This window comes from Siphateles boraxobius, unplaced genomic scaffold (assembly GCF_051911475.1).
Source record: "Siphateles boraxobius isolate OS27281-9 unplaced genomic scaffold, OSU_SipBor_1 32, whole genome shotgun sequence".
NCBI lineage: Eukaryota > Metazoa > Chordata > Actinopteri > Cypriniformes > Leuciscidae > Siphateles > Siphateles boraxobius.
Window position 1 is genome coordinate 4664563 of NW_027508942.1, and position 26298 is coordinate 4690860.

Below are 26298 nucleotides of genomic sequence, written 5' to 3' on the forward strand. Positions count from 1 at the left end.
ACAACCCGTAAAGACACGTGACATCGATGTGACATGTAATGTCTCAGCAGCATCTATTTTGCTTATGAGCTGCGATTTCTCTCTCGAGAAACCACGCTTGTGCATTTCACAGCGCGCGTCCCGGGACTGATCCCGGCAATGTCACTAGGTCCCCAACCCGGCATCAATATCGGGTCGTGTTTGCGTTCACACAGAAGGCGTTCTGGCAATTTCCCGGCAATTTCCCGGGATCAACGCGCTGTGTGAAAGGGGCTTAGGTGAACCGAACAATGGTGTAATGATTCAGTTCGACTCCCAAGACAAGACGATGCTCACCCGACTGGCCAATAGGAACGTTCCAATAGGAAAAAAAGAACGTAGCCCCGCCCGTGACACAATTTTCACAGCGAAAGCAAAATCCTGACACGAGAGCAAAAAATTGCATCGAGAGCAAAGAAAAACGTTTTGAGAGAAACACTTTTATTTTTATTTTTAGAGAGAAAATGTTTTCACACTAATAGGAAAAAATATATATTTGAGGTTTTTTTTCAAAGTATTTTGAGAGATTTTTTTTCTCAGAAATAATTTTAAACATTTCAAATTTATATTTTTTTATGTTCTATGAGAAAATACTTTCTCTCAAAACATTTTTTAGTCTCAAACATTATTATTTTTTGCTATTGGTATGAAAACTTTTTCTCTCATGAAATGCTTTTTTGCTATCAGTGTGATAACTTTTTCTCTCAAACTTTTTTTTTCTCTCAGATCATTTATTTTCTCGCATGTAATAAAGACACATTTCTAGCTCCATAGATCGTCAGCTGTTTTTAAACAATCAGCTGATGGCCGGAAAATCGCTTTTGTCTGCCAATCCCAATTACACACAAAAAAAACTTCTTTTTTCCCCATGCCTGGAGAAGTATAAAAATTTAGGCTGCATTTGATTTGACAGAAAATATGAATGGAAACTTAAATGCAGAATGATGTCATCAACATTATTAATTCAATTTGGTGGTAGAGAGAGACTGTAAAAATGTAGCACCCAAATGATGACATTGACACAGAAAAACCCCTTTCGAAGTTGATCTAAAACTTTAAACCCTTTAACCCTTTAAACCTTTTAAAAAATCTGGCGCCTAAACAAACCCCCCCAATTTTGTTTATTAAAATAAAAACGAAAAGATTTTTTACATTGAAAAACGTGCAATGAAAAAAACCTGCAATAGTTTCACTGTAATGTCATATAACAGTAAGAGTGAATAATAGATCAGAACTTAACATTAAATTTAAATAAACAAAATCATTTAAATATGGTGACAAGTCAACAGTCTGAAGAAGAACGATTCAGTGTAGTTGCTGTTCGATGCGCTTTATAAAGGCAGACCCCTAACCGCTATTCACACACTTGAACGCAGTTGCAACGGCTGTTTTTTCTTTCCTTTCTGCTGATCTCCCGCGCCGCCACAGTTTGAGATCCACTGCCCGAACTTATTGACATTTCTGAAATGGAAAATGCTGATAGAGAGACTTACAAATATTTACAAATCTTAGTTTGATGATTATAGCTCTGATTCATTGTGTTTTCTCTTTGTGTCTTCAGTCTGTGTGGATGCAGTCTTACAGAGAATCAGTTACACACCCTGACTTCGGCTCTATTTCCAAACCTTTCACACCTGAGAGAGATGGACCTCAGTGGGAATCAACTAAAAAATGCAGGAGCAAAGCACTTATCTGGTGTACTGAAAGATTCACGCTGTAAGCTGGAGAGACTGAGGTGAGGAACATTCAATACAAGAATCAAATTGTTTGAACACTAAGCTATATACTTGTAAAAAATATTCTCTTTAGTATTTAGTGATCTGGTGAAATAAATGATAGAGCTGTACATAAACTTTATTTTAACATACAAAAATTGCTAATCAAATAATAAAATAAAGTAATGAATTTGATTATCGATTAGTCATGTCTGGGCTCTGTGCACAAAAATCATCTGTCTGTCACAGTAGGGAATAACCCATTTATTTGGATAAAACGCATATGGAAAACTGCAGCTGCTGTGCGAAAGGTGCATGAGTCACGACCAACTGAAACATAAGAATGCTTTATGTCAAGCGCTCTTGCATAAGGATTTACTGTATCTTGCCTTGTGCAGGCGATGCTTGGAAGCACATGACACTGATGAAGGGTTGAACCCGAAAACGTTTTTCTGCACATTGCACTTCTTCTACTTTTGAACTTGCAGTCTGTTTGTGACTTCTGTTTAATAAATTAATGTGAGCTTTTAGGCCTATATTTTGACGTGTGTGGATCCCCAATTTTTCATTCTTCTGTGTTTGATTATTTTTTTATCCACGCACCTGAAAATTATACATTTTTAAGAATTAATATTTAGATTTTTCATCAGATTTTTTTCATCTTTTTACAGAATTATCAATCATCAAAATAATTCTTATTGTAGCCCTAATTAACTTATAGGCCCTAATTATGTACAATTACATAGCACAAGTATAAAACTCCTTTTACAACAACTATAAATAGTGCCGTTTTTTGAATTTTTTTATTACATTTATCTCACCATTGCGTTTTTACAATGGGGTAATTTTGTTGTTAAGAGTTTACACAACACATGGAAGCTTGATTTCAATCTTTGAATTAAGTTGAAAAAAGTGGCACAAATAAATAGAATCGAATAAAGTTACAAATAAAGAGAAAAGTTTTTTATTCAGAAATACTACAGAAACTGAATAAAGTAATCAAATGTAAAATAACACTGGATAGTCTTTTAGTCCTGACTAAATTAAATACATAGGCTATTAATCCTGATTCCTTACAATTAAAGCTATCTTTCATTGTTTTGACAACAAAATGAATGACAGACACATATGGCTGCTGTCACTTTAAGAGCTAGATCCATTACTGTTTTCATTATACTGTCTGTCACATGCGTTTTATGCTTATTTAAGACATACTCACCAAGATTGTTAAATCGTTACAGTTAGTATCATTATACTTTACAGCAGTTACAGTGTGATTAAAGGTTACCGTTTAGTTAAATACAACAGGGGACAAATAGTGGGGAAAGAGAACAAGATGACATAGATCATTGGTCTTTGTGTGTGTGTGTGTGTGTGTGTGTGTGTGTGTGTGTGTGTGTGTGTGTGTGTGTGTGTGTGTGTGTGTGTGTGTGTGTGTGTGTGTGTTTTCTTTATCTTCAGATTGTGTAAATGCAGTATTAAAGAGAAGCAGTGTAAAATCCTGACTTCAGCTCTGAACTCAAACCCATCACACCTGAGAGAGCTGGATCTCAGTGAGAATGAACCAGGAGACTCTGGATTTAAAAACCTCGGAGATCTACTGAAGAACCAACAATGCAAACTGGAAAAACTACAGTTAGTATCGTTATACTTTACAGCAGTTACAGTGTGATTAAAGGTTACCGTTTAGTTAAATACAACAGGGGACAAATAGTGGGGAAAGAGAACAAGATGCCATCATAGATCATTGGTCTTTGTGTGTGTGTGTGTGTGTGTGTGTGTGTGTGTGTGTGTGTGTGTGTGTGTGTGTGTGTGTGTGTGTGTGTGTGTGTGTGTGTTTTCTTTATCTTCAGATTGTGTAAATGCAGTATTAAAGAGAAGCAGTGTAAAATCCTGACTTCAGCTCTGAACTCAAACCCATCACACCTGAGAGAGCTGGACCTCAGTGAGAATGAACCAGGAGACTCTGGATTTAAAAACCTCGGAGATCTACTGAAGAACCAACAATGCAAACTGGAAAAACTACAGTTAGTATCGTTATACTTTACAGCAGTTACAGTGTGATTAAAGGTTACTGTTTAGTTAAATACAACAGAGCTTAGGTTACATTGTTTATACTGTAGCATTTCACCAGAACTGCAACTGCATTTTCCTATTGGTCACGCTTAATTTTATGTGCCTAAATAAAGCCTGGTTCACACGGGACGATTTTAAAATTGTCGGCCAATTTTCCAAACCTGAGAGACCCCACACACAGCGATAAAAAATCACGGGTCTAACAGTTTTGGTCGTACCGTGTGTGGTGCGCAGCCACACGGCAAAATCAACACATCACACACGAACCGATTTGACTCCCGAGCATTCCCAGGTCAGACGGAAAATCTTGCAAAATCCCTCGAGATCAAACATGACTTCAGAGTAGGCTAAACAATCATGGCGGTCGAAGAGGATGCAGTGGCGATAGTTTGTAGTTTGTTTTTAACCAAAAACGTTATCAAAAGAAAAGGCGATGGTCAAAGAAGTGGAGACAACGCGAGCATGGACGGCTGTTTTGATTTTGTTTCCCAGTGCTTCATCTGCGCCTCGTCACCTCGCTTTCTGATTGGCTACACGCCACAGTCCACGGGCTGCGTGCTCGTTTGTCCCCGGGGGGACCAATTTAATTTGATTCAATTCAAATTTCAGTGTACTAATTGTGTGTGTGTTGTTCTTGCAGAAACTGTATGCTCTTCACACTTCTCCTCTCATAACAGTTTCCAGCATACATAACTAGTGTGACAGTGTTAAAAATCGTCAGTGGGAACTATACTGTCACATTTTCAGTTTGTTTATAGTTTTCATGTCCTGTTTTGTGTTTTAGTCTTCTGGTCAGTTTTCTAGTTTGGTAATTGGTTCTGTTTCTTTCGTTTCCTGCCTGTTAGTAGCCTATCCTAGGTTACAGATTAATTAGTCTTCAGTTCAGTTGTGTTCCCTCGTTACGGGTCGTTCACATGTCGCGTCTTTTGCGAGCTCAAGTTAGTTATTCCAAATGTAGACGCGTGACAAGCGCACGAATAATAGAAGCCCACTCATTTTTCCAGGCGCGGCGAGATGAAAAATTCTCAACTTTTCAGAATACCGCAAGCGCACCGCAGGTCATGTGACACCAACTGATCAGCCTCGGCCTTTCCGTAACAACATCGAAAGCTCAGCCGAACAGCTGATCATAGCTGTACAGGGCGGTTTTTTATTTCTCATCTCCATGAATACATCTAGTTGTAGAGCTAATACAAGGGCTAAAAATCAATTTATCCTGACCTTTGCTGAAACTTCCTCCTCATCATTGAGAGCGCAGTTCATGATTGCATAGCAACGACAGACGCCACGGCAGCGCAAGCGCTTTGGAAGGAAGGATGTAAACTCAAAATGGCACAGGGGGGCAAGAGTCCACAGAAGATCTTTAATCCACAAATAGAGAAGCGAAATAACACAAGGAAACGCAGTAGCAAAAGAGCTTTACACGACTAACACCAGACAACCAGGGATTACCAAACTGAAAGTATAATTAGGGAGACAATCTAATTATAGTTTCAGTGTGGTAATATCTGGTGTTAAAGTAATCTTCTGTGGACTTTTGCCCCCTGTGCCATTTTGAGTGAGTTTTCACAGAAGAACTGCGACATACGCTGCTTTTTCACCATCGGGCAAACAATTCTAAGAACAGTAAGGTAAGAACAGTTCCAGTTGTATTTCCACTTGAGCCTGGTACGGCACGACACGATTACAAACCGTTCTCGGTCCGGAATTATCAGCACGGTTAGTTTACGGTGCTGGTATAATATGTGTAGTGACGTCGCCAACAGGATCTGTCACTTTGAAGCGTTTTTTTACATTAAGCGTTTTAGAATGTCCCAGTCACTTGTCTGTTGCCTTGCCTGGCTGCCAGTTTCTCTGTAGCTTGCTAAGTGCCGTAATTTAAAGCGATATAAACAAAAAAACAATAAAAATTAAGAGAAATATCAGATCATCCTCCATAACGCAGCCGTTATTTACATCTCATATAATCTGTAAACTCGCGTTACCAAGGCAACGACTGACATTTATCCGTACCAGCTGGCCCGGGTCGGCACAGAATGGAACGGTTAAGTAAAGAGAACCGTTCGGCCCGACGGTGGAAAAGCGGCTATACAATATGACAGACTAAATGCCTACTGTATCTATTTTATTCTTTACTGTGTCAGCATTTTTGATCATTTTCACAAAAGTTTCATGGCCCCCAGAATATTTTGTTGAATGAATATCTGATCATACAATATATCAAAATAAAGAACACACCCTCTGCTTTTGAAAAACAACCACAGCAAAATAATTTGATTCTAGCTTCATGCATTCTTATTGTATATGCTGATTAATGTTTGATGATCATGTTAGTTTGTTTATGTATGTGGTAAAAACATGAATCACGTGTTTCTGCTGCTTCTTATGTACTAGAGATTCTGTACTCTTCCTTTCTGTAAAACTGGGAAAACATGGATTGCTGGGAAATTCTGGGGAACAATAGTGGGGAAAGAGAATAAGATGACATCATAGATCTAAGTCATTGTCTTTGTCTGAGTCTTTGTGTTTTTTATTAATCTTCAGATTGTGTAAATGCAGTATTAAAGAGAAGCAGTGTGACTCCCTGGCTTCAGCTCTGAAATCAAACCCATCACACCTGAGAGAGCTGGATCTCAGTGAGAATGACCTAAAACACACAAGAGTGAAGAAATTTTTTGAGCTACTGAAGGATTCACGCTGTAAACTGGAGATATTGAGGTCAGTATATTCACTTACAGCAAAGAAAACAGTGCTTTGGTGTTTAAATGAAACCGAATGAAAAAATGTTTCTCATTTCTCCCATTGCAGGTTAAGATCCTGTGATATAACAGCTGAAGATTGTTCTGCTGTGACTTTAGCTTTGAAATCAAACCCGTCACACCTGAGAGAGCTGGACCTCAGTGGAAATAAACTAGGAGACTCTGGAGTTGACAATCTTGGTATTCTGCTGGGCAGTAAACAGTGCAAGCTGGAAAAACTACAGTTAGTATCATTATACTTTACAGCAGTTACAGTGTGATTTAAAGTTCTCTATTTAGTTATTTTAAGACAACAGGACCAGTCACATTGTTTATAGCACTGTGTCTTTTGGTGTTTCCTTGTCTAAAGAAAATAAGTACTGTGAGCTAATGGACTGATGGTTCAGTATGTCTATCAGTAGAAAGTTTCACATGCAGAAATCTGACAAACTGCAAAATGAGACCAAAGTGAGAACAGACTAAAAACTGATAATAGATTATTCTGACGGAGTTAAATGGTTTTTACAGCACTTATGGTACTTTTTACAAAATCTACTTTTATAAAAGGGGTCATGAATTTTGTTTTATGAATTTGTTTTTAAAAGATCTTGTGTTTCTGGATGTTAGCAGTTTTTGTTTTTTAAACAAAAAATTGAATATTAGTAGGTAGAATATACATTTAAAAAACTCAATTTCAAGTGGCTTTATCTCTTCCAGAAAGCATGTAAATGTTCACGGTTGTGACTGGAGGAAAGTGTAGATAAGGTGTGTCAGTGAAGCTTGCCAAACTATGGAAGTAAAATAATGCCAAATGTTTTTGAAACAAAAAAGCCTGTTGAATTGCACTACTTGAAAAAAATATGCATTGCATTAACCATGCTTGCATTTTAATGCATTGTATTTTTAGGGCTTGCATTTTTAACGGCTGAAATTTAGCATGGTTGAATATTTAAGCTGTGAATATTTCAATTCAAAACATTTCAAACACATTTTCATTATTAAAAATTCAATAATCCATATTCACCTTTCATATTTCACTTCCAAAATATTCAAACTGTTTTGCTTTGCAAATTCGCTTCCACAAATTCAGTGGTTCAAATTCGACAGTAAATTTAGCGTTGACATCCAGGAACTGCAGGAAAAGCAGTAGATTACCGAGCATACTTTCCATCTGCTGTTAGTGATCTCACCAGCAGGAGGTGTTGTTGAAACAAGAAAACGTGCATAAAAACAAATTTACCAAATGAATTGATGCGCATTAAAAAAGTCATGTGACTTTGCACGATGAGATGACATAACTGGACTAAGCAGTGGACTGATCTCGTTGCACAGCGTCTGAAACTGTATTCAGAAATACCATAATCTGGTGTCAAAGTTGTTCGGTAGAACCGGAACCGGCTTACCTGACTGCATTCCTAAAAAACACGTTTGTTTCATCTGCATGCTCTGAGAGTAATTTATTATAATATTATAATTATATTATATACAATATACATAAATTATAATATACAATGGATCCTCCTACTTTTCTTAGTGATATCTAACACCTCTGTATCACGAAGTGACGATTTTGTTCTCTTCAACTCACTGGATGGAAATGCTGCTTTATTCTCAAATGTTTTATGCGATATTCCAGTTTTGAGTTAAATTACATTAAAGATGTCCATGTCTTTCTTTCTTCAGTCGAAAATAAATTAAGGTTTTTGATGAAAACATTCTAGGATTTTTCTCCATATAATGGACTTCATTGGGTACCAAACGGTCCAAGGTCCAAATGGCCTTGACCCAAATCTTTTTTCAGGGTCATTTTGTTCATTCAACGAACGAAATGACTCAAAGATTTGTTCATTTTGATGAACGAGTTCGAACAGGAGAGTCACGAACGTGCATCACAGAACAGAGCAAGGAGAGCATTTGTGCTTATAAAACTTAAACTTTTTTATTTATTTTTGAAAGGACCGATCGTTTCGCAAGATAAGACCATTATGCATCGTCTGGTGTCGTTTAAAGCCATTTGAAGCTGCACTGAAACTGTCATTTGGACCTTGGACCGTTTGGTACCCAATGAAGTCCATTATATGGAGAAAAATCCTAGAATGTTTTCATCAAAAACCTTAATTTCTTTTCGACTGAAGAAAGAAAGACATGGACATCTTGGATGACATGGGGGTGAGTAAATTATCAGCAAAAGTTTTTTAAAAAGTGAACTACTCCTTTAAATTGACACCCACCAAGTACCAAGCGCTGGTCAGTTTTGGCCATAGTGATTTCATTTTCAGTGGCAGGTGGGATAATTGCATGACTAAGTTGTCTAGAACACGTTTCTAACCAAACAGAGCTTAATTAAAGTAAGGAGTGTATTTTATTTTTATTTTTTTACAATAATGTATTATTTAATTAGCTGATATTAGTAATTAAATATTAGTAGACTAGATGTGAAGCAGGTGTGAAACATTTTCCAATCAGCTTCTTTATTCTGCAGCGCTGAAGAATGCTGGGCTGAGACACCGATTAAACGATAGCCTTGAATAGATAGTGTAGCTTTGATGAGCAAAACAAGCAACTGAATTTTCCTGTCAGATTTGATATTGATGTAAAATTCATGTAGGGGAATTTCTCTGCCACTGGAAGTCTCTCATCACATCGATTTCTATTGAGATGACTGAGTTTTTTCTGCAAAATTGAGTAGTTAAAAATTAAAGAAAATAACAATTCTTCTCTCTTTCTAGACTTAATGGCTGTGGCATTACAGATGTTTCTTCTTTAACTCAGTGTTTGACAAACACAAAAGCACTCCAGTTTTTAAAACAGCTTGATCTGAGTAAAAATAGCATCGGATCCTCCGAGCAGCTCAAAGACGTGATACAGAACTCAAGCTGTAACCTGAGGTGAGTAAACATCCTTTTGTTGCAGAAACACTAACAAACATAGGAATGCAAATTTAAATGTATTATATTTCAAATACAAATACAGGGTTTTGCCTGCACTGAAAATATGTTTGCTTCCACCAAAATGTATTTTTGTCCCGCCAAAGCTTTATTTGGTCATCTAATGTGATATCTGAAATAACTGATGCACTTGTGACAATGACATGATGGAGCATTTTATTTATAAGCTTAAGGTGATTGAAACAGTGTGGATAAAAATGCCTTATTTCTTTGATCAAATATCTAACTTCACATTCTTTCCGTTTGTAACAAATGCCCTTTCAAAGACACATTCCAGTGATGTTAGTTGTATTATCGCTCCTCTGGCAACAGGTGCATAAGGGCTAGCATGTTATCTTAGCATACCGTAAAACACAATAATTTATCACATTACTATCATGTTTTTCTTCAATATAAAGTCAGTCGAATGTTTAAAATAACTCCCTTCTCTGATCTGATGTGGCATCTTATTACAGAATGATGGGAAAAATACATTCATTTATAGTATTCTATAAAGTAATAAAGTCTATACTGTCTTTTCCTGTGTCCTCATAAACCAAATGGCTACAACTAAATGTACTAAACTGTTTGTTTTTTAGGAGCCGTATCTAACTCTAGCGCCACCACCTGTCCAGAGTTGCACTCACATTTATGCTAATAACAAAAACTTATTTTTTTTAAATTATTTCCGTCATGAAAATGTTTCCGCCATTTTGAATATTCCTAAAAACCTACTTTTCGGACTCCTCCTAGGCCTTTGCTCCAATTTTCACGAAAATTAAACCAGATCACCTGCAGATCATGCCGACAAAAAGATAACTCGCAAATTAATTTTACAGAGTGCTTGCGTAAATAGACATACGTAAGGCTGTATCTCCACAAGCTTTATTGTTTTCAGACCAAACTTGGTACTTATCATCACAAGCATGACCTGAGGTTACATGCTGCGTTTCGGCACAGCGCCACCTACTGGTGCAGGGATATGAAAAATGGCTATTTTTGCTTATAACTTCTGAACGGTTTGCCCAGAAATCATATTCATATTCACATATGTATATATGATATATTCACATCAAATTGGTCTCGTTAGATTCGGGACTGCATGCTGAGTCGAGTGATATCCACTTTTCCCATATTGGACATTTTGAATTTTAAAGGCATTAGCGTGGTTTCACCTTATGGTTTGTGCAGCTTGGTGATTTAGCGCTTAAACAACTTTCACGAATATCTTCGAAACCGTTTGTCCGATCAAGACGAAACCACCGTAGGAACTTTGTGTTTGGCCCCAATAATTGCTGCTTGCAGCTATATTTTGTTTTTGTTTTTTGAAATCCAGAAAATGCAGTAAGTTTTGTGTAATGGGTAGGGTTAGTGTAGGGGGATAGAATATACGGTTTGTACAGTAAAAAAAAAAAAATTTTTATGCCTATGGAGAGTCCCCATAAACCACATGTTCAAGTCTCTCTTTGTGTGTGTGTGTGTGTGTGTGTTTGTGTGCGCGTGTGTGTGTGCGTGTGTGTGCGCGTGTGTGTGTGCGTGCGTGTGGTGTGTGTGCGTGCGTGTGCGTGTCCGTATGCGTGTGTGTGTGTGCGTGTGCGTGTGTATGTGTGTGTGTGTGCGTGTGTGTGAAAATAATAAACTTTCAACAAAACATTCAGGGAAGTTAGCACGTTCTGATGGAAGGGTATTTATAGGCATAGGCTAGAAATACATTTGAGAACAAATCGCTTGTTTTAAAAGAGAAAAAAAGATTTGCGTGGTGTCCCTGAGCACTTGTCCAATTGCCCATATGGTTAATCCGCCTATGTGTTCAGGTAAACCCTACGGTATTGAGAAAATCTAAAAAATTAAGAAATGAGTGGGGAATTTTTTTTGGTTTCTATGAGGAAACAAGCTCATAAATCTTATAGAATAATATTTTTTGAAAACCAAAAATGCAAAAAACATTGTGTGATGGGGTCCCTTTAGTTTAAGGGGAGAGAATATACAGTTTTTACAGAATAAAAACAATAATGCCAGTAGAATGTTCCCATAAAACATGGAATCCCAATGTGTGTGTTGGAGCATGTGTGTGTGTGCATGGATGACCGTGTTCATCAGGTTCATATGGTTCATCACCACTGAAGACCATTTCTGACATAGGAAAAACCCTGAAATATTGTTTAGAAATGTATTAAGTTTTGCTTAGGTGAAAGTGTGTATGCCAAATGATGTCAAATCAGTAACTAATCTGTTTACAGGAATGTAATGTTAGTTTCAGTCTATTACACTTTGTACTTAATTGAAATATAATAATTAATTTGTAACTTGTTCCACTCAACACTAATTATTTTCTCTTCTAATTCCTCCTCACAGCCTAGAGAAAGAAGGCGGGGGTGTCTGGGAAACTGGTGCAAACATGTTGGGAACTGGTGCAAACTGGATTGGTGGATTGTTTGGTCCGTCTAAACCCCAGGAGGAACCTGTGAAATCAACAACACATGAAAAGCCACCATCGGATGAAAGCTCCTCAGAAGGTTCTTGCTATAATACTGTAATAAATGAATACCGTGTGTATGATGGTTATTTTTGTGAAATGCGGCCAAAAATCAATTCATAAATATTAACACTGCAAAACCCACAGCTATTACAAATTGAAGCTTTTTATACCTGTATTTTATAGTTACATTTAAACAGCTTTAAATAGCATTACTTTAACAAATGTACAGTTTATTATACTAGCTCTATATTTTAAAAAGGATCAGGCTTAGAAATTAAATAATGCAGCATTAATAGAAACATACAACACATTGTGATTTATGGTGACTGGTTATTTGACGATTTAGTGTTCATACAAGATGTTTTGCTTTTTTACAGGTGAAACGGAGGAGGAAGATGAGTCTGATCACAGCTCAGAGATGGAAAAGCCTGATCTCGGCTCAGAGGTGTAGCATGAATATGAGTCTTCAGTGTAAGACCTTCATCATAATGATGTCGGGATTAAACTCCTCCATTATGAAATTATTAAAACTAACTGTACTTTAATACAGTTAAAATTACTTGCTTACTGTAATTGTCAAATTTAGCAATTAAATATATTAAATGATATAAACAAAGTCTAAAATTAAAATGACATCATTGTGTGATACATATGCTAATATTTTAATCTGTCAAATCTGTCATATGTATCTTTATATTATTTATTTAACTTCGATCTGTTTTACAATTATATTTCGCATACATTTTATATACAAAATATATATTTTTTTTGTATGAATCTGTCTGTGTGCTTTGACTGACATACAGATAATGCCTGTTATCACACACCAGCCCAGACTAAGATTTAATATTGACAGCATTCATGTACCCATAATCCTCCACATTTTCAGTTGTAGCTTTCGCATTTCCTAGTCTATATATTCTATCCAATGCTTTTTGATCAGCAATTATAATTTTCTCATTGCCATTGTATTGTATATTTACACAATATGTTATCATAATAAAATACAAGTAAAAACGTGTTTATTTTGAAAAGTCAATTAGTTAAGTTCCCTTAATTGGAGTGTAACTGGTATTAAGATGCAACAGCAGATGCAGAGATTATGCAACTTCTCGAGCTCACCACTAGAGGTCAACACAATATCATGTGAAGAATAAGTTTTATATAATAAAACATCAATAGTAGCCTACCAATAGAAATAGCATCAATCTTTTTTTGTAGTTTTTGGTAGTGAACATTTACCAACAAGTATTAGAGAAATGCTCTACTTTCCTTTATGAAAGACATAAATGAACTAATTGTGATATATTTTGTATAGGGAAAGTACAGTTAAGACTTGTAGACAAAGGATTTCAATCAATCAAAGAACATTTTACTTAAAATAAATGTGTTCAAGAGCAGAAGCTCAACTCTTTATGGCAAAAGATATTAGTCTACATTTGCAGACACGCAACTCAAAAGTTTCTTTCCAAAACAGAAGAGACACAAAAATACTTTAACACAAGTAGAAGAACATGTGTGAACAATATTTTTATTTCTTCTTTTTCATCATTCTTGGTAAATATCAATTCACTTTTGTTATAAGCTTATTGTAATGTGTGACCTACTAGAAATGATGTAATGTTGCTGCACGGAGTAAAAGAGTCTAAAACAACTCAAACACACACTATTCTACATTTATTTTAATCACTCACTCACCAATACTCCATAAAAATAAATTTAAATAAAAGTTATACAAAATACAAGAATCCTAATAAAGCATCAATAGTTGAATAATATTGTGAAGCGAAATCTTCAGCATAAAGATTTAGATATTGTTCATTTGGGATTTACATGAGTTGATCTGAATCTCACACTTGAAACTCTTGAAGATGAACTCGATGTTTCATTGTCTTGTTACATATTTATATAGAAGTCACAGATTTTATTGTTCAATGATTTATTGGCTCATGTTTGATAAGGACCCAGTAAAGCATTTGAATGTACTGGATCTGACGATGAATACTGAGATTTCAAACATTAGTTAAGAACATAACCTTCCCACATAGAGGGCAGCGATACGATTGTGGATTCTCATGTTTTACAGCTTCTCTCAACTGTGGATTCTCATGTTTTACAGCTTCTCTCAACTGTAGATTCTCATGTTTTACAGCTTCTCTCAACTGTGGATTCTCATGTTTTACAGCTTCTCTCAACTGTGGATTCTCATGTTTTACGGCTTCTCTCAACTGTAGATTCTCATGTTTTACAGCTTCTCTCAACTGTAGATTCTCATGTTTTACAGCTTCTCTCAACTGTAGATTCTCATGTTTTACAGCTTCTCTCAACTGTGGATTCTCATGTTTTACGGCTTCTCTCAACTGTGGATTCTCATGTTTTACAGCTTCTCTCAACTGTAGATTCTCATGTTTTACAGCTTCTCTCAACTGTAGATTCTCATGTTTTACAGCTTCTCTCAACTGTAGATTCTCATGTTTTACAGCTTCTCTCAACTGTAGATTCTCATGTTTTACAGCTTCTCTCAACTGTAGATTCTCATGTTTTACGGCTTCTCTCAACTGTAGATTCTCATGTTTTACAGCTTCTCTCAACTGTAGATTCTCATGTTTTACAGCTTCTCTCAACTGTAGATTCTCATGTTTTACAGCTTCTCTCAACTGTGGATTCTCATGTTTTACGGCTTCTCTCAACTGTGGATTCTCATGTTTTACAGCTTCTCTCAACTGTGGATTCTCATGTTTTACAGCTTCTCTCAACTGTAGATTCTCATGTTTTACAGCTTCTCTCAACTGTAGATTCTCATGTTTTACAGCTTCTCTCAACTGTAGATTCTCATGTTTTACAGCTTCTCTCAACTGTGGATTCTCATGTTTTACAGCTTCTCTCAACTGTGGATTCTCATGTTTTACAGCTTCTCTCAACTGTGGATTCTCATGTTTTACAGCTTCTCTCAACTGTAGATTCTCATGTTTTACAGCTTCTCTCAACTGTAGATTCTCATGTTTTACAGCTTCTCTCAACTGTAGATTCTCATGTTTTACAGCTTCTCTCAACTGTGGATTCTCATGTTTTACAGCTTCTCTCAACTGTAGATTCTCATGTTTTACAGCTTCTCTCAACTGTGGATTCTCATGTTTTACAGCTTCTCTCAACTGTAGATTCTCATGTTTTACAGCTTCTCTCAACTGTAGATTCTCATGTTTTACAGCTTCTCTCAACTGTAGATTCTCATGTTTTACAGCTTCTCTCAACTGTAGATTCTCATGTTTTACGGCTTCTCTCAACTGTAGATTCTCATGTTTTACAGCTTCTCTCAACTGTAGATTCTCATGTTTTACAGCTTCTCTCAACTGTAGATTCTCATGTTTTACAGCTTCTCTCAACTGTGGATTCTCATGTTTTACAGCTTCTCTCAACTGTGGATTCTCATGTTTTACAGCTTCTCTCAACTGTAGATTCTCATGTTTTACAGCTTCTCTCAACTGTAGATTCTCATGTTTTACAGCTTCTCTCAACTGTAGATTCTCATGTTTTACAGCTTCTCTCAACTGTAGATTCTCATGTTTTACAGCTTCTCTCAACTGTGGATTCTCATGTTTTACAGCTTCTCTCAACTGTGGATTCTCATGTTTTACAGCTTCTCTCAACTGTGGATTCTCATGTTTTACAGCTTCTCTCAACTGTGGATTCTCATGTTTTACAGCTTCTCTCAACTGTGGATTCTCATGTTTTACAGCTTCTCTCAACTGTGGATTCTCATGTTTTACAGCTTCTCTCAACTGTAGATTCTCATGTTTTACAGCTTCTCTCAACTGTAGATTCTCATGTTTTACGGCTTCTCTCAACTGTAGATTCTCATGTTTTACAGCTTCTCTCAACTGTAGATTCTCATGTTTTACGGCTTCTCTCAACTGTAGATTCTCATGTTTTACAGCTTCTCTCAACTGTGGATTCTCATGTTTTACAGCTTCTCTCAACTGTAGATTCTCATGTTTTACAGCTTCTCTCAACTGTAGATTCTCATGTTTTACAGCTTCTCTCAACTGTAGATTCTCATGTTTTACAGCTTCTCTCAACTGTAGATTCTCATGTTTTACAGCTTCTCTCAACTGTAGATTCTCATGTTTTACAGCTTCTCTCAACTGTAGATTCTCATGTTTTACAGCTTCTCTCAACTGTAGATTCTCATGTTTTACAGCTTCTCTCAACTGTGGATTCTCATGTTTTACGGCTTCTCTCAACTGTAGATTCTCATGTTTTACAGCTTCTCTCAACTGTGGATTCTCATGTTTTACAGCTTCTCTCAACTGTAGATTCTCATGTTTTACAGCTTCTCTCAACTGTAGATTCTCATGTTTTACAGCTTCTCTCAACTGTGGATTCTCATGTTTTACGGCTTCTCTCAACTGTAGATTCTCATGTTTTACAGCTTCTCTCAACTGTAGATTCTCATGTTTTACAGCTTCTCTCAACTGTGGATTCTCATGTTTTACAGCTTCTCTCAACTGTGGATTCTCATGTTTTACAGCTTCTCTCAACTGTGGATTCTCATGTTTTACGGCTTCTCTCAACTGTAGATTCTCATGTTTTACGGCTTCTCTCAACTGTGGATTCTCATGTTTTACGGCTTCTCTCAACTGTAGATTCTCATGTTTTATGGCTTCTCTCAACTGTAGATTCTCATGTTTTACGGCTTCTCTCAACTGTAGATTCTCATGTTTTACAGCTTCTCTCAACTGTAGATTCTCATGTTTTATGGCTTCTCTCAACTGTAGATTCTCATGTTTTATGGCTTCTCTCAACTGTAGATTCTCATGTTTTACAGCTTCTCTCAACTGTAGATTCTCATGTTTTACAGCTTCTCTCAACTGTGGATTCTCATGTTTTACGGCTTCTCTCAACTGTAGATTCTCATGTTTTATGGCTTCTCTCAACTGTAGATTCTCATGTTTTATGGCTTCTCTCAACTGTAGATTCTCATGTTTTACAGCTTCTCTCAACTGTAGATTCTCATGTTTTACAGCTTCTCTCAACTGTGGATTCTCATGTTTTACAGCTTCTCTCAACTGTAGATTCTCATGTTTTACAGCTTCTCTCAACTGTAGATTCTCATGTTTTACGGCTTCTCTCAACTGTAGATTCTCATGTTTTACAGCTTCTCTCAACTGTAGATTCTCATGTTTTATGGCTTCTCTCAACTGTAGATTCTCATGTTTTACAGCTTCTCTCAACTGTAGATTCTCATGTTTTACAGCTTCTCTCAACTGTGGATTCTCATGTTTTACGGCTTCTCTCAACTGTAGATTCTCATGTTTTATGGCTTCTCTCAACTGTAGATTCTCATGTTTTACGGCTTCTCTCAACTGTAGATTCTCATGTTTTACAGCTTCTCTCAACTGTAGATTCTCATGTTTTATGGCTTCTCTCAACTGTAGATTCTCATGTTTTATGGCTTCTCTCAACTGTGGATTCTCATGTTTTACGGCTTCTCTCAACTGTAGATTCTCATGTTTTACGGCTTCTCTCAACTGTGGATTCTCATGTTTTTTCAAAGATTCTGACCAACAGAATCTCATGTCACACTGTAAACACTTTTTCAACTCAGCATCTCAAACTAAAGTCTTCCCACAATCAAAGCACATCTGATCCTTCACACTGTATTTTCTGGTGTCATTTTAAAGTACTATTATAGCTAAAACTTTTTCCACACAAAGAACACATATGAGTCTTCTCTTTTGTATGAACTTTCAGCTGGTTCTGCAGAATGCTTCTGTCATAAAACAATGTTTTACCGCAGTAATCACAGTAAAACGGTCTTTCTCCAGAATGAGAACGAAGATGTAATTTAAAACTGCATGTCTTTCTCCAACTCTTCCAGACTGATCACATGTGCACGGCTTCTCTCCAGTGTGGATTGTCATGTGCTCCTTCTTAATGTCCTTTATGTGTGAAACTCCACCACACTGATCATCGGTGTACGGCTTCTCTCCAGTGTGGATTGTCATGTGCTCCTTAAAGTGTCCTTTATGTGTGAAATTCCTACACTGATCACCGGGGTACGGCTTCTCTCTGGTGTGTGTCTTCATGTGGTCATTAAGGGTCATTCCTTTTTCTGTGAAACTCTTCCCACACTGACGGCAGGAGAATTACTTTTAGTCAGTGAGTGACTCGTAGATTTTTTTGCACCGATACCACTTTTTCCAGAACGAGTCCGATACCGATACTTTCATTTTTGGTACTCACAGCTCGCCATAACCAATACCTGTATTTTCACTGCATTTGTGATTTTTAATGTATTGGTAGAGAAACAAAAAGAATATAAAATAAATTAATGAAAAAAATAAGTTCATCAAATAAATATTTCCTTATTTTCATGATTAATTAAGCCTGCTAAAAATGCATTGTAGCTTCTGTTACTTTCACTGTTCATTCTATTGCTCTATCATATTTGATCTTACATTTAATAGCACATATTTAGAGCAGCTCCAGAAGGACTCAGTGCTGAGGATTGGGTCAGTGGTATAAATGTTTAGACACCAGTGATACTACAACAAAAACTACAGTAATCAATCAAATGTGAAAAAAACACTGCATATTTATTACTGAATAAATTAAATATAGATGTATCTTTTTGTAAAGTTACAAAAGGTAGCCTATTTAATCAAGAGCAGTGAGTAATTTATTTGCATCGTTTGATTAACATTAAAACACAGCAGCAGGTTTATTAGACTGCTGCCCCTTTAAGACCGAGCACAGACCCATTTTATTTTATTTTTTATTGAAACAAATGATTCAAATCACTGAATTCATCATACAACGAGAATACTTCACAGGAGTACAAAGAAACAACAACAAGAGAGAGAAAAAAACTAATCTGGAATGGTAAAAGAAAAAAAAAACCAACAAACTAAATATTTCTTCCTTTTTCCTGTTGATTTTCAAGATTCATAGAATTTGGTAAACACAGTGGGGACATTACAATATAAAGAATTCCTCCATAAAGTTTAACAAAATTTAATTATTTTTATCTTTAATGACTTCTTCAGCAATTCCATCAGAATAAATTACATTTAGGTATGCATTTAGCAGATTTTTGTTTATGGATGTAATATTTACCATGCAAAATGTAGACGTAAACCACATATTCAAACAATTTGCTTCTCTGTGTGAAAGAACATAGATAATCTTTTAGAGATAATTTATAATTCACCTTTCTTGGGGCAAAAAGAAAAGAACTAACATCAGACCAAACTTTTAGATAAATCACAGTTAACAAATGAGCCAAGTCTTCCTCGTGTACAGTACAAAGAACATTTGTTGTCAATGTCCATGAATTTTGATAACAAAGCTTTACATGCGTAGATTTTGTGAAGCATTTTAAAATTTCACTCTTTAACTTTATTCTGCATACAAAATTTATATGGATTTAACCATTCCTCTTTCCAATGAATATCAGCGATTTGTGCATTCCAAAAAAATGTCCCAGAGATTTTATGATTGGATTGAAAAATTAATCTGATATTTTTATTATTACAGGAATGAGAAAATAGTTGTATACCATCAACTATTAACCTTTTATCAGTGTTCAAGTAGGGTTTACGTGTTTGGTGTTTGGGGTCAGATAGACCTCAAACTTTTACAGAGCGATTGCATAAGAAATATACATTTTTTACATGGCAAACTATATATCATTTGTTTTTTATTTACTTCTCATCTATACATTTATGCAGTGTTCATGTGGATATTTGGTAGTTTTTTACCTATTTACTGCATAACTTAACTACGCCATTTATTGGCTCATAATTGAAATAATTGGAAAAAAATTTTTAATGAAAGAATCACTTAAATAATGATCTTAATTAAATCTAAATTGTTTTCGGACATTGCTCTATGTGTTAGGTATAAAATACTGCCATCTGCAGGTTTGTGGAAAAACTTCAGGAATTATAGTTAAAAAAAGAAAGTATAATGACCACATCCAATAGAGGTCCATAGGGACTAATTTCATTTTCACTTCATTTTTCTTGATGCTTCAACTTCTCCTCACAACTTTATCATATACAGGTCCTTCTCATAAAATTTGCAGGTGTTTAGAGTTAATTAGTTGATTCAGATGATTAGGTTAATAGCTCGTTTAGAGACCCTTTTCATGATATGCTAATTTTTTGAGAATTTTTGGTTTTCATGAGCTGTATGCCAAAATCATCAGTATTAAAACAATAAAAGACCTGAAATATTTCAGTTGGTGTGCAATGAATCTAAAATATATGAAAGTTTAATTTTCATCATTACATTATGGAAAATAATGAACTTTATCCCAATATGCTAATTTTTTGAGAAGGACCTGTATATATATTTATACTACAGGGCTGTTGAATGCTCGATTCTGATTGGTTGAGAACGTTCTAAGGTGTGCAATTATTTTCAGGGAAACGCACGGCTAAAGTAGTTTCAGGCAGGTTTGACCGCATTACAGTTCCATATCACTGCGCATAGTTAACCGTAATAACGGAAAATAGCATACAATTCATAACAAGAAAAAACATGCAGCCCCATATACTTGATGTGCAATTTTCGATGTATAACTTCACAATCAATGGACACATGCAGTTCAATTTTCAATAAATAAATAAAGTATATTGTCATGAAACTGCACATGGAACATGGACAGAGGTGATCCAAACGCGGGCTTTATTAAGAGGAGAATCCAGAGACAGGTACAAGGAAACAGGCAGGGGTCAAAACCAGGTAAGCAGTCCAAACAAACATCAAATCCGTGCAGGGATAAGGCAAACGGGAAACCGGGAACAGGCAGATAATCAAGGACCGAAACACTAGAATACAAGGAAACTGGAACAAGGCTAGGTAATGCAGTCAGACATATACAAACACTTACAATACTGAGCCCTGAACAAAGGGAAAACTCAGGCTTAAATCAGGGACGCTCAATCTAAAACAGGTGCAACAAATAAACCATAATCAGTCCAGGGTGAAACATAATGGAAACAATAAACTAGGAAGGAGTGCCCTCCAGAGGCTCAAGCGGGCACTCCAGCCGCAGATCGTCACATAACCCCCCCTCTAAGGAGCGGCTTCCAGACGCTCCTAAGAGCTCCGGAGGGAGGTCGACGGGGGATGGGATGGAGGGCCAGGCCCGTGGAGAGGCAGGGGGCCAGGCCCATGGAGAGACCTGGGGCCTGGAGACCAGAACAAGGCAAGAGACCACGGGGAGGCACGCTCCGCAAGTAGCCAGGGCGGAGCATGCTTGGCAGGAAGACAGGCTGGAGCATAAGTGACAGGAGAACAGGACAGAGTACACATAACACAGGACCAGGGCAGAGTACACTTAACAGGGGACCAAGACGTGGGGAGCACAGGGCTGGACAGGACCAGTGACATGGTAAGCTCAGGCGAAGGTGGTTGTGCAAAGGTCCATGTAGGCACCACCTCCATGACCCTCTCAGGTGTAGGTGGTAGTGCAAGGGTCCACGTAGATGCCACCTCCATGGCCCTCTTAGGGTACCTATTGCCCCCCCCCCAAAAAGTTCATGGGGAAATTGAAAGCTAAAGCCTCCGGGCTGGAAACCGCTACTGGAAAAGGCTCCCGAAGCTTGAGAGGCGCAGGTAAGGCGAGGCGCAGAGGCGGGGCCGGCAGGGCGAGGCGCAGAGGCGGGGCCGGCAGGGCGAGGAGTCTGGGAACACCCACCGGAGCCTGGCGAACCAAACGAGTCCTCCTCCTCCTACGACGGCGAGTCACTGGGCTTGATACACTGACTTGACTGGATTCACTCATTTGGCTCGACTCATTTGATTCACTTGACACGGCACTAGATTCACTTGACTCGGGACTTGACTCACTTGACTCGGCGGCACTTGACTCACTTGACTCGGCGGCACTTGACTCACTTGACTCACTTGACTCGGCGGCACTTGACTCACTTGACTCGGCGGCACTTGACTCACTTGACTCGGCGGCACTTGACTCACTTGACTCGGCGGCACTTGACTCACTTGACTCGGCGGCACTTGACGCACTTGACTCGGCGGCACTTGACGCACTTGACTCGGCGGCACTTGACGCACTTGACTCGGCGGCACTTGACGCACTTGACTCGGCGGCACTTGACGCACTTGACTCGGCTGGCACGCGCTCAGACTCAGTAGAAAACTCTTGACGCAGGAATATAACGGAGCTTACGTGAAGTGTTGGAACGTCGGGATTCACATGTTGCGTGGATACGGCGGACCCTTTACGAAGCGCTGGTTCAACTGGGCTTTCATGTAGCGCTAACTCGGCGGAGCACGTGTGATGCGCTGGTTCACCGGGAGACAATTGATGCGTGGATTCAGTGGGTACCTTGTAAAGTGGCGAATCGTCGGGTCCTTTGTGAAGCAAAAGTTTCAAAAAATCCACAGTAAAAGCCGAACCGCTCATGGAAAGGGCCAGGTCAATATATTGGGTTAGAGTCCAGCTTGAACACGGAAATGGTATAGCAGAGCCGAGCGGTTCAGACAGCCCTCCCCGAAAGAGCATCATCAAACAGAAATCATTCAAGTAGGACTGACGAGAGAGCTTCAAAAAATCTGTCACAAAAACCTTGAGAGGACGTTCTCCTTGACGGAGGCTTACGATCTGCGCTGTGGGATCCATATCGAGGTCCGTGTTCCTCTCAGCCGCTGGATCAGTTGTGGCTCAGTATTCTGTCATGAAACTGCACATGGAACATGGACAGAGGTGATCCAAACGCGGGCTTTATTAAGAGGAGAATCCAGAGACAGGTACAAGGAAACAGGCAGGGGTCAAAACCAGGTAAGCAGTCCAAACAAACATCAAATCCGTGCAGGGATAAGGCAAACGGGAAACCGGGAACAGGCAGATAATCAAGGACCGAAACACTAGAATACAAGGAAACTGGAACAAGGCTAGGTAATGCAGTCAGACATATACAAACACTTACAATACTGAGCCCTGAACAAAGGGAAAACTCAGGCTTAAATCAGGGACGCTCAATCTAAAACAGGTGCAACAAATAAACCATAATCAGTCCAGGGTGAAACATAATGGAAACAATAAACTAGGAAGGAGTGCCCTCCAGAGGCTCAAGCGGGCACTCCAGCCGCAGATCGTCACATATATAGTCCTATCTATAATAAATAGAAAATTAAACTGAATATATAAAATGAATTGATAGTCCTGCTGCACGGGTTTTCATAATTATTCCAGATAATATAACAAATAAATAATTATTGACAGGCCTACTTGTTAAAAGGGCTTTGTGTGTTTCATTTACTAGGTTATCTACTGTCAATATTAGAAAACAAGAATGAACTAATGAATTAAAACGAATTGAATAAATAAGTAAATCAATAAATAATATTGACGCATATGCTTTTTTGTCTCACTATTGCAACATCTCTCTCTCTCTCTCTCTCTCTCTCTCTCTCTCTCTCTCTCTCTCTCTCTCTAATAACTGCATTAGCCTAATAACTGCATAAAGCCGGGGACACACTTACTCTAAGGCCAGTTATGAATGTAATTTGATACTTATGACAATATGGCAGATCATGCCCAAACGCGTGTTCAGCGCGTTCAGTCTGTGTTCACAGTCGGTGTTTAAGACCTGCTACAGTCGATGGAAACAGTCAGTCTTCGAATGTTTCAGCAAGTCGTAAGTGTGTCCCATCATTAGTCTGATATCAGTGGCTCAAACCTCCGTTACTAACTCTAAAATGACGTTTTGGAATTAGCAACGTAGGCATGGGATTAGATGCGTAAGAAATTAGTCCTACATACAAGAGCGTTTTAATGACAAAAACTTGACAAACGTCTTGAAAAGCATTATCTGAACAATGATTCGAGGTGTGGTAACTGTAGTATAAGCGGAATAATTGACTTCAGGCCGTTGAATTATTAGTAAAATAATGCACACCCGAGGTGGTAATGCGGTCACGACGCGAAGCAGAGTGGCCGTTACACCTCGGGTGTGCATTATTTTTCTAATAATTCAATGGCCTGTCGTCAATTATTCCTTAACATATATATATATATATATATATATATATATATATATATATATATATATATATATATATATATATATATATATATATATTCAGTAATTCCATTCAAAAAGTGAAACTTGGATATTATATTCATTCATTACACACAGACTGATATATTTCAAGTGTTCATTCCTTTTAATTTTGATGATTATAACTCACAACTAATGAAAACCCCCAAATCAGTATCTCAGAAAATTTTAATATTGTGAAAATTGAAGACACCTTATGCCACACTCTAATCAGCTAATTAACTCAAAACACCTGCAAAGGCCTGTAAATGGTCTCTCAGTCTAGTTCTGTAGGCTACACAATCATGGGGAAGACTGCTCACTTGACAGCTGTCCAAAAGACGACCATTGACATCTTGCACAAGGAGGGCAAACCACACAAGGTCATTGCTAAAGAGGCTGGCTGTTCACAGAGCTCTGCTTCCAAGCACATTAATAGAGAGGCGAAGGGAAGGAAAAGATGTGGTAGAAAAAAGTGTACAAGCAATAGAAATAACCGCACCCTGGAGAGGATTGTGAAACAAAACCCATTCAAAAATGTGGGGGAGATTCACAAAGAGTGGACTGCAGCTGGAGTCAGTGCTTCAAGAACCACCACACACAGACGTATGCAAGACATGGGTTTCAGCTGTCGCATTCCTTGTGTCAAGCCACTCTTGAACAAGACACAGCGTCAGAAGCGTCTCGCCTGGGCTAAAGACAAAAAGGACTGGACTGCTGCGGAGTGGTCCAAAGTTATGTTCTCTGATGAAAGTAAATTTTGCCTTTCCTTCGGAAATCAAGGTCCCAGAGTCTGGAGGAAGAGAGGAGAGGCACAGAATCCACGTTGCTTGAAGTCCAGTGTAAAGTTTCCACAGTCAGTGATGGTTTGGGGTGCCATGTCATCTGCTGGTGTTGGTCCACTGTGTTTTCTGAGATTCAAGGTCAACGCAGCCGTCTACCAGGAAGTTTTAGAGCACTTCATGCTTCCTGCTGCTGACCAGCTTTATGGAGATGCAGATTTCATTTTCCAACAGGACTTGGCACCTGCTTACAGTGCCAAAGCTACCAGTACCTGGTTTAAGGACCATGGTATCCCTGTTCTTAATTGGCCAGCAAACTCGCCTGACCTTAACCCTATAGAAAATCTATGGGGTATTGTGAAGAGGAAGATGCGATATGCCAGACCCAACAATGCAGAAGAGCTGAAGGCCACTATCAGAGCAACCTGGGCTCTCATAACACCTGAGCAGTGCCACAGACTGATCGACTCCATGCCACGCCGCATTGCTGCAGTAATTCAGGCAAAAGGAGCCACAACTAGTATTGAGTGCTGTACATGCTCATACTTTTCATGTTCATACTTTTCAGTTGGCCAACATTTCTAAAAATCCTTTTTTGTTATTGGTCTTAAGTAATATTCTAATTTTCGGAGATACTGAATTTGGGATTTTCATTAGTTGTCAGTTTTAATCATAACAATATAATGAAATAAACATTTGAAATATATCAGTCTGTGTGTAATGAATGAATATAATATCCAAATTTCACTTTTTGAATGGAATTACAGAAATAAATCAACTTTTTGATGATTTTCTAATTATATGACCAGCACCTGTAGATGCATTGATGTGATGCTTTGGTGTGACATATTAGCTCATAACTCCATGAAACATGCATGAATTGTGGAAAGTCAAACATTTTTATTGACAACAGAGTCTTACGATTACAAAGAGCCAACATAATCCATTGCGTTGATCACGATATATTCCTCACGAAGGAATGATGCATCCTTAGCTAAAAAACATGTCTTTCATCTTTCCGGGACCGGGATGCAATGTGTTTTCCAAAGTTCCCGGAACCGTCCGTGCTTGTTTTCAAACGAGGAATAACACAAAATATGTATAATCTTAAAGCGTAGAATCTCATATTTTTAAAGAATCTAACCGTTTTGATGAACTCCTAACGAGCGCCGAGGCGGTTGTTTACTGCGGTCATACCAGTTACCAGCCGCGGTTTGAAAATACACGGTCAAGCCAGCCGCCAAAAAAAAAGACTGTGTGCGCCTATTACTATGATGAGTAGGCTACGGTAATTTCAGAATCAGAATCAGAAAGAGCTTTATTGCCAAGTGTGCTTGCACACACAAGGAATTTTCCTTGGTACTGAGGCTTCCAGTGTACATATACAAATACAGATGCAACAAGTAATAGTAATACAAATAGTAATACAAATTCTACAAATAAAATTATAAAAAATATGAAAATACTATAAAAATATATGGTCACAGTTGGG

General features: G+C 37.8%; 1 protein-coding gene across 1 annotated transcript in view; it reads left to right on the forward strand.

The window, feature by feature from the left end:
- LOC143700892 (uncharacterized) overlaps positions 1–12974 on the forward strand; it is a 120179-nt gene extending 107205 nt beyond the window's left edge. The window contains exons 34-41 of the mRNA XM_077194640.1: positions 1580–1753; positions 3195–3368; positions 3587–3760; positions 6354–6527; positions 6618–6791; positions 9277–9435; positions 11830–11990; positions 12331–12974. Coding sequence (XP_077050755.1) covers positions 1580–1753; positions 3195–3368; positions 3587–3760; positions 6354–6527; positions 6618–6791; positions 9277–9435; positions 11830–11990; positions 12331–12404 — 1264 coding nt within the window. The 3' untranslated portion in view covers positions 12405–12974. The remainder of the gene's footprint in view (positions 1–1579; positions 1754–3194; positions 3369–3586; positions 3761–6353; positions 6528–6617; positions 6792–9276; positions 9436–11829; positions 11991–12330) is intronic.
- The last annotated feature ends 13324 nt before the right edge of the window (positions 12975–26298 follow it).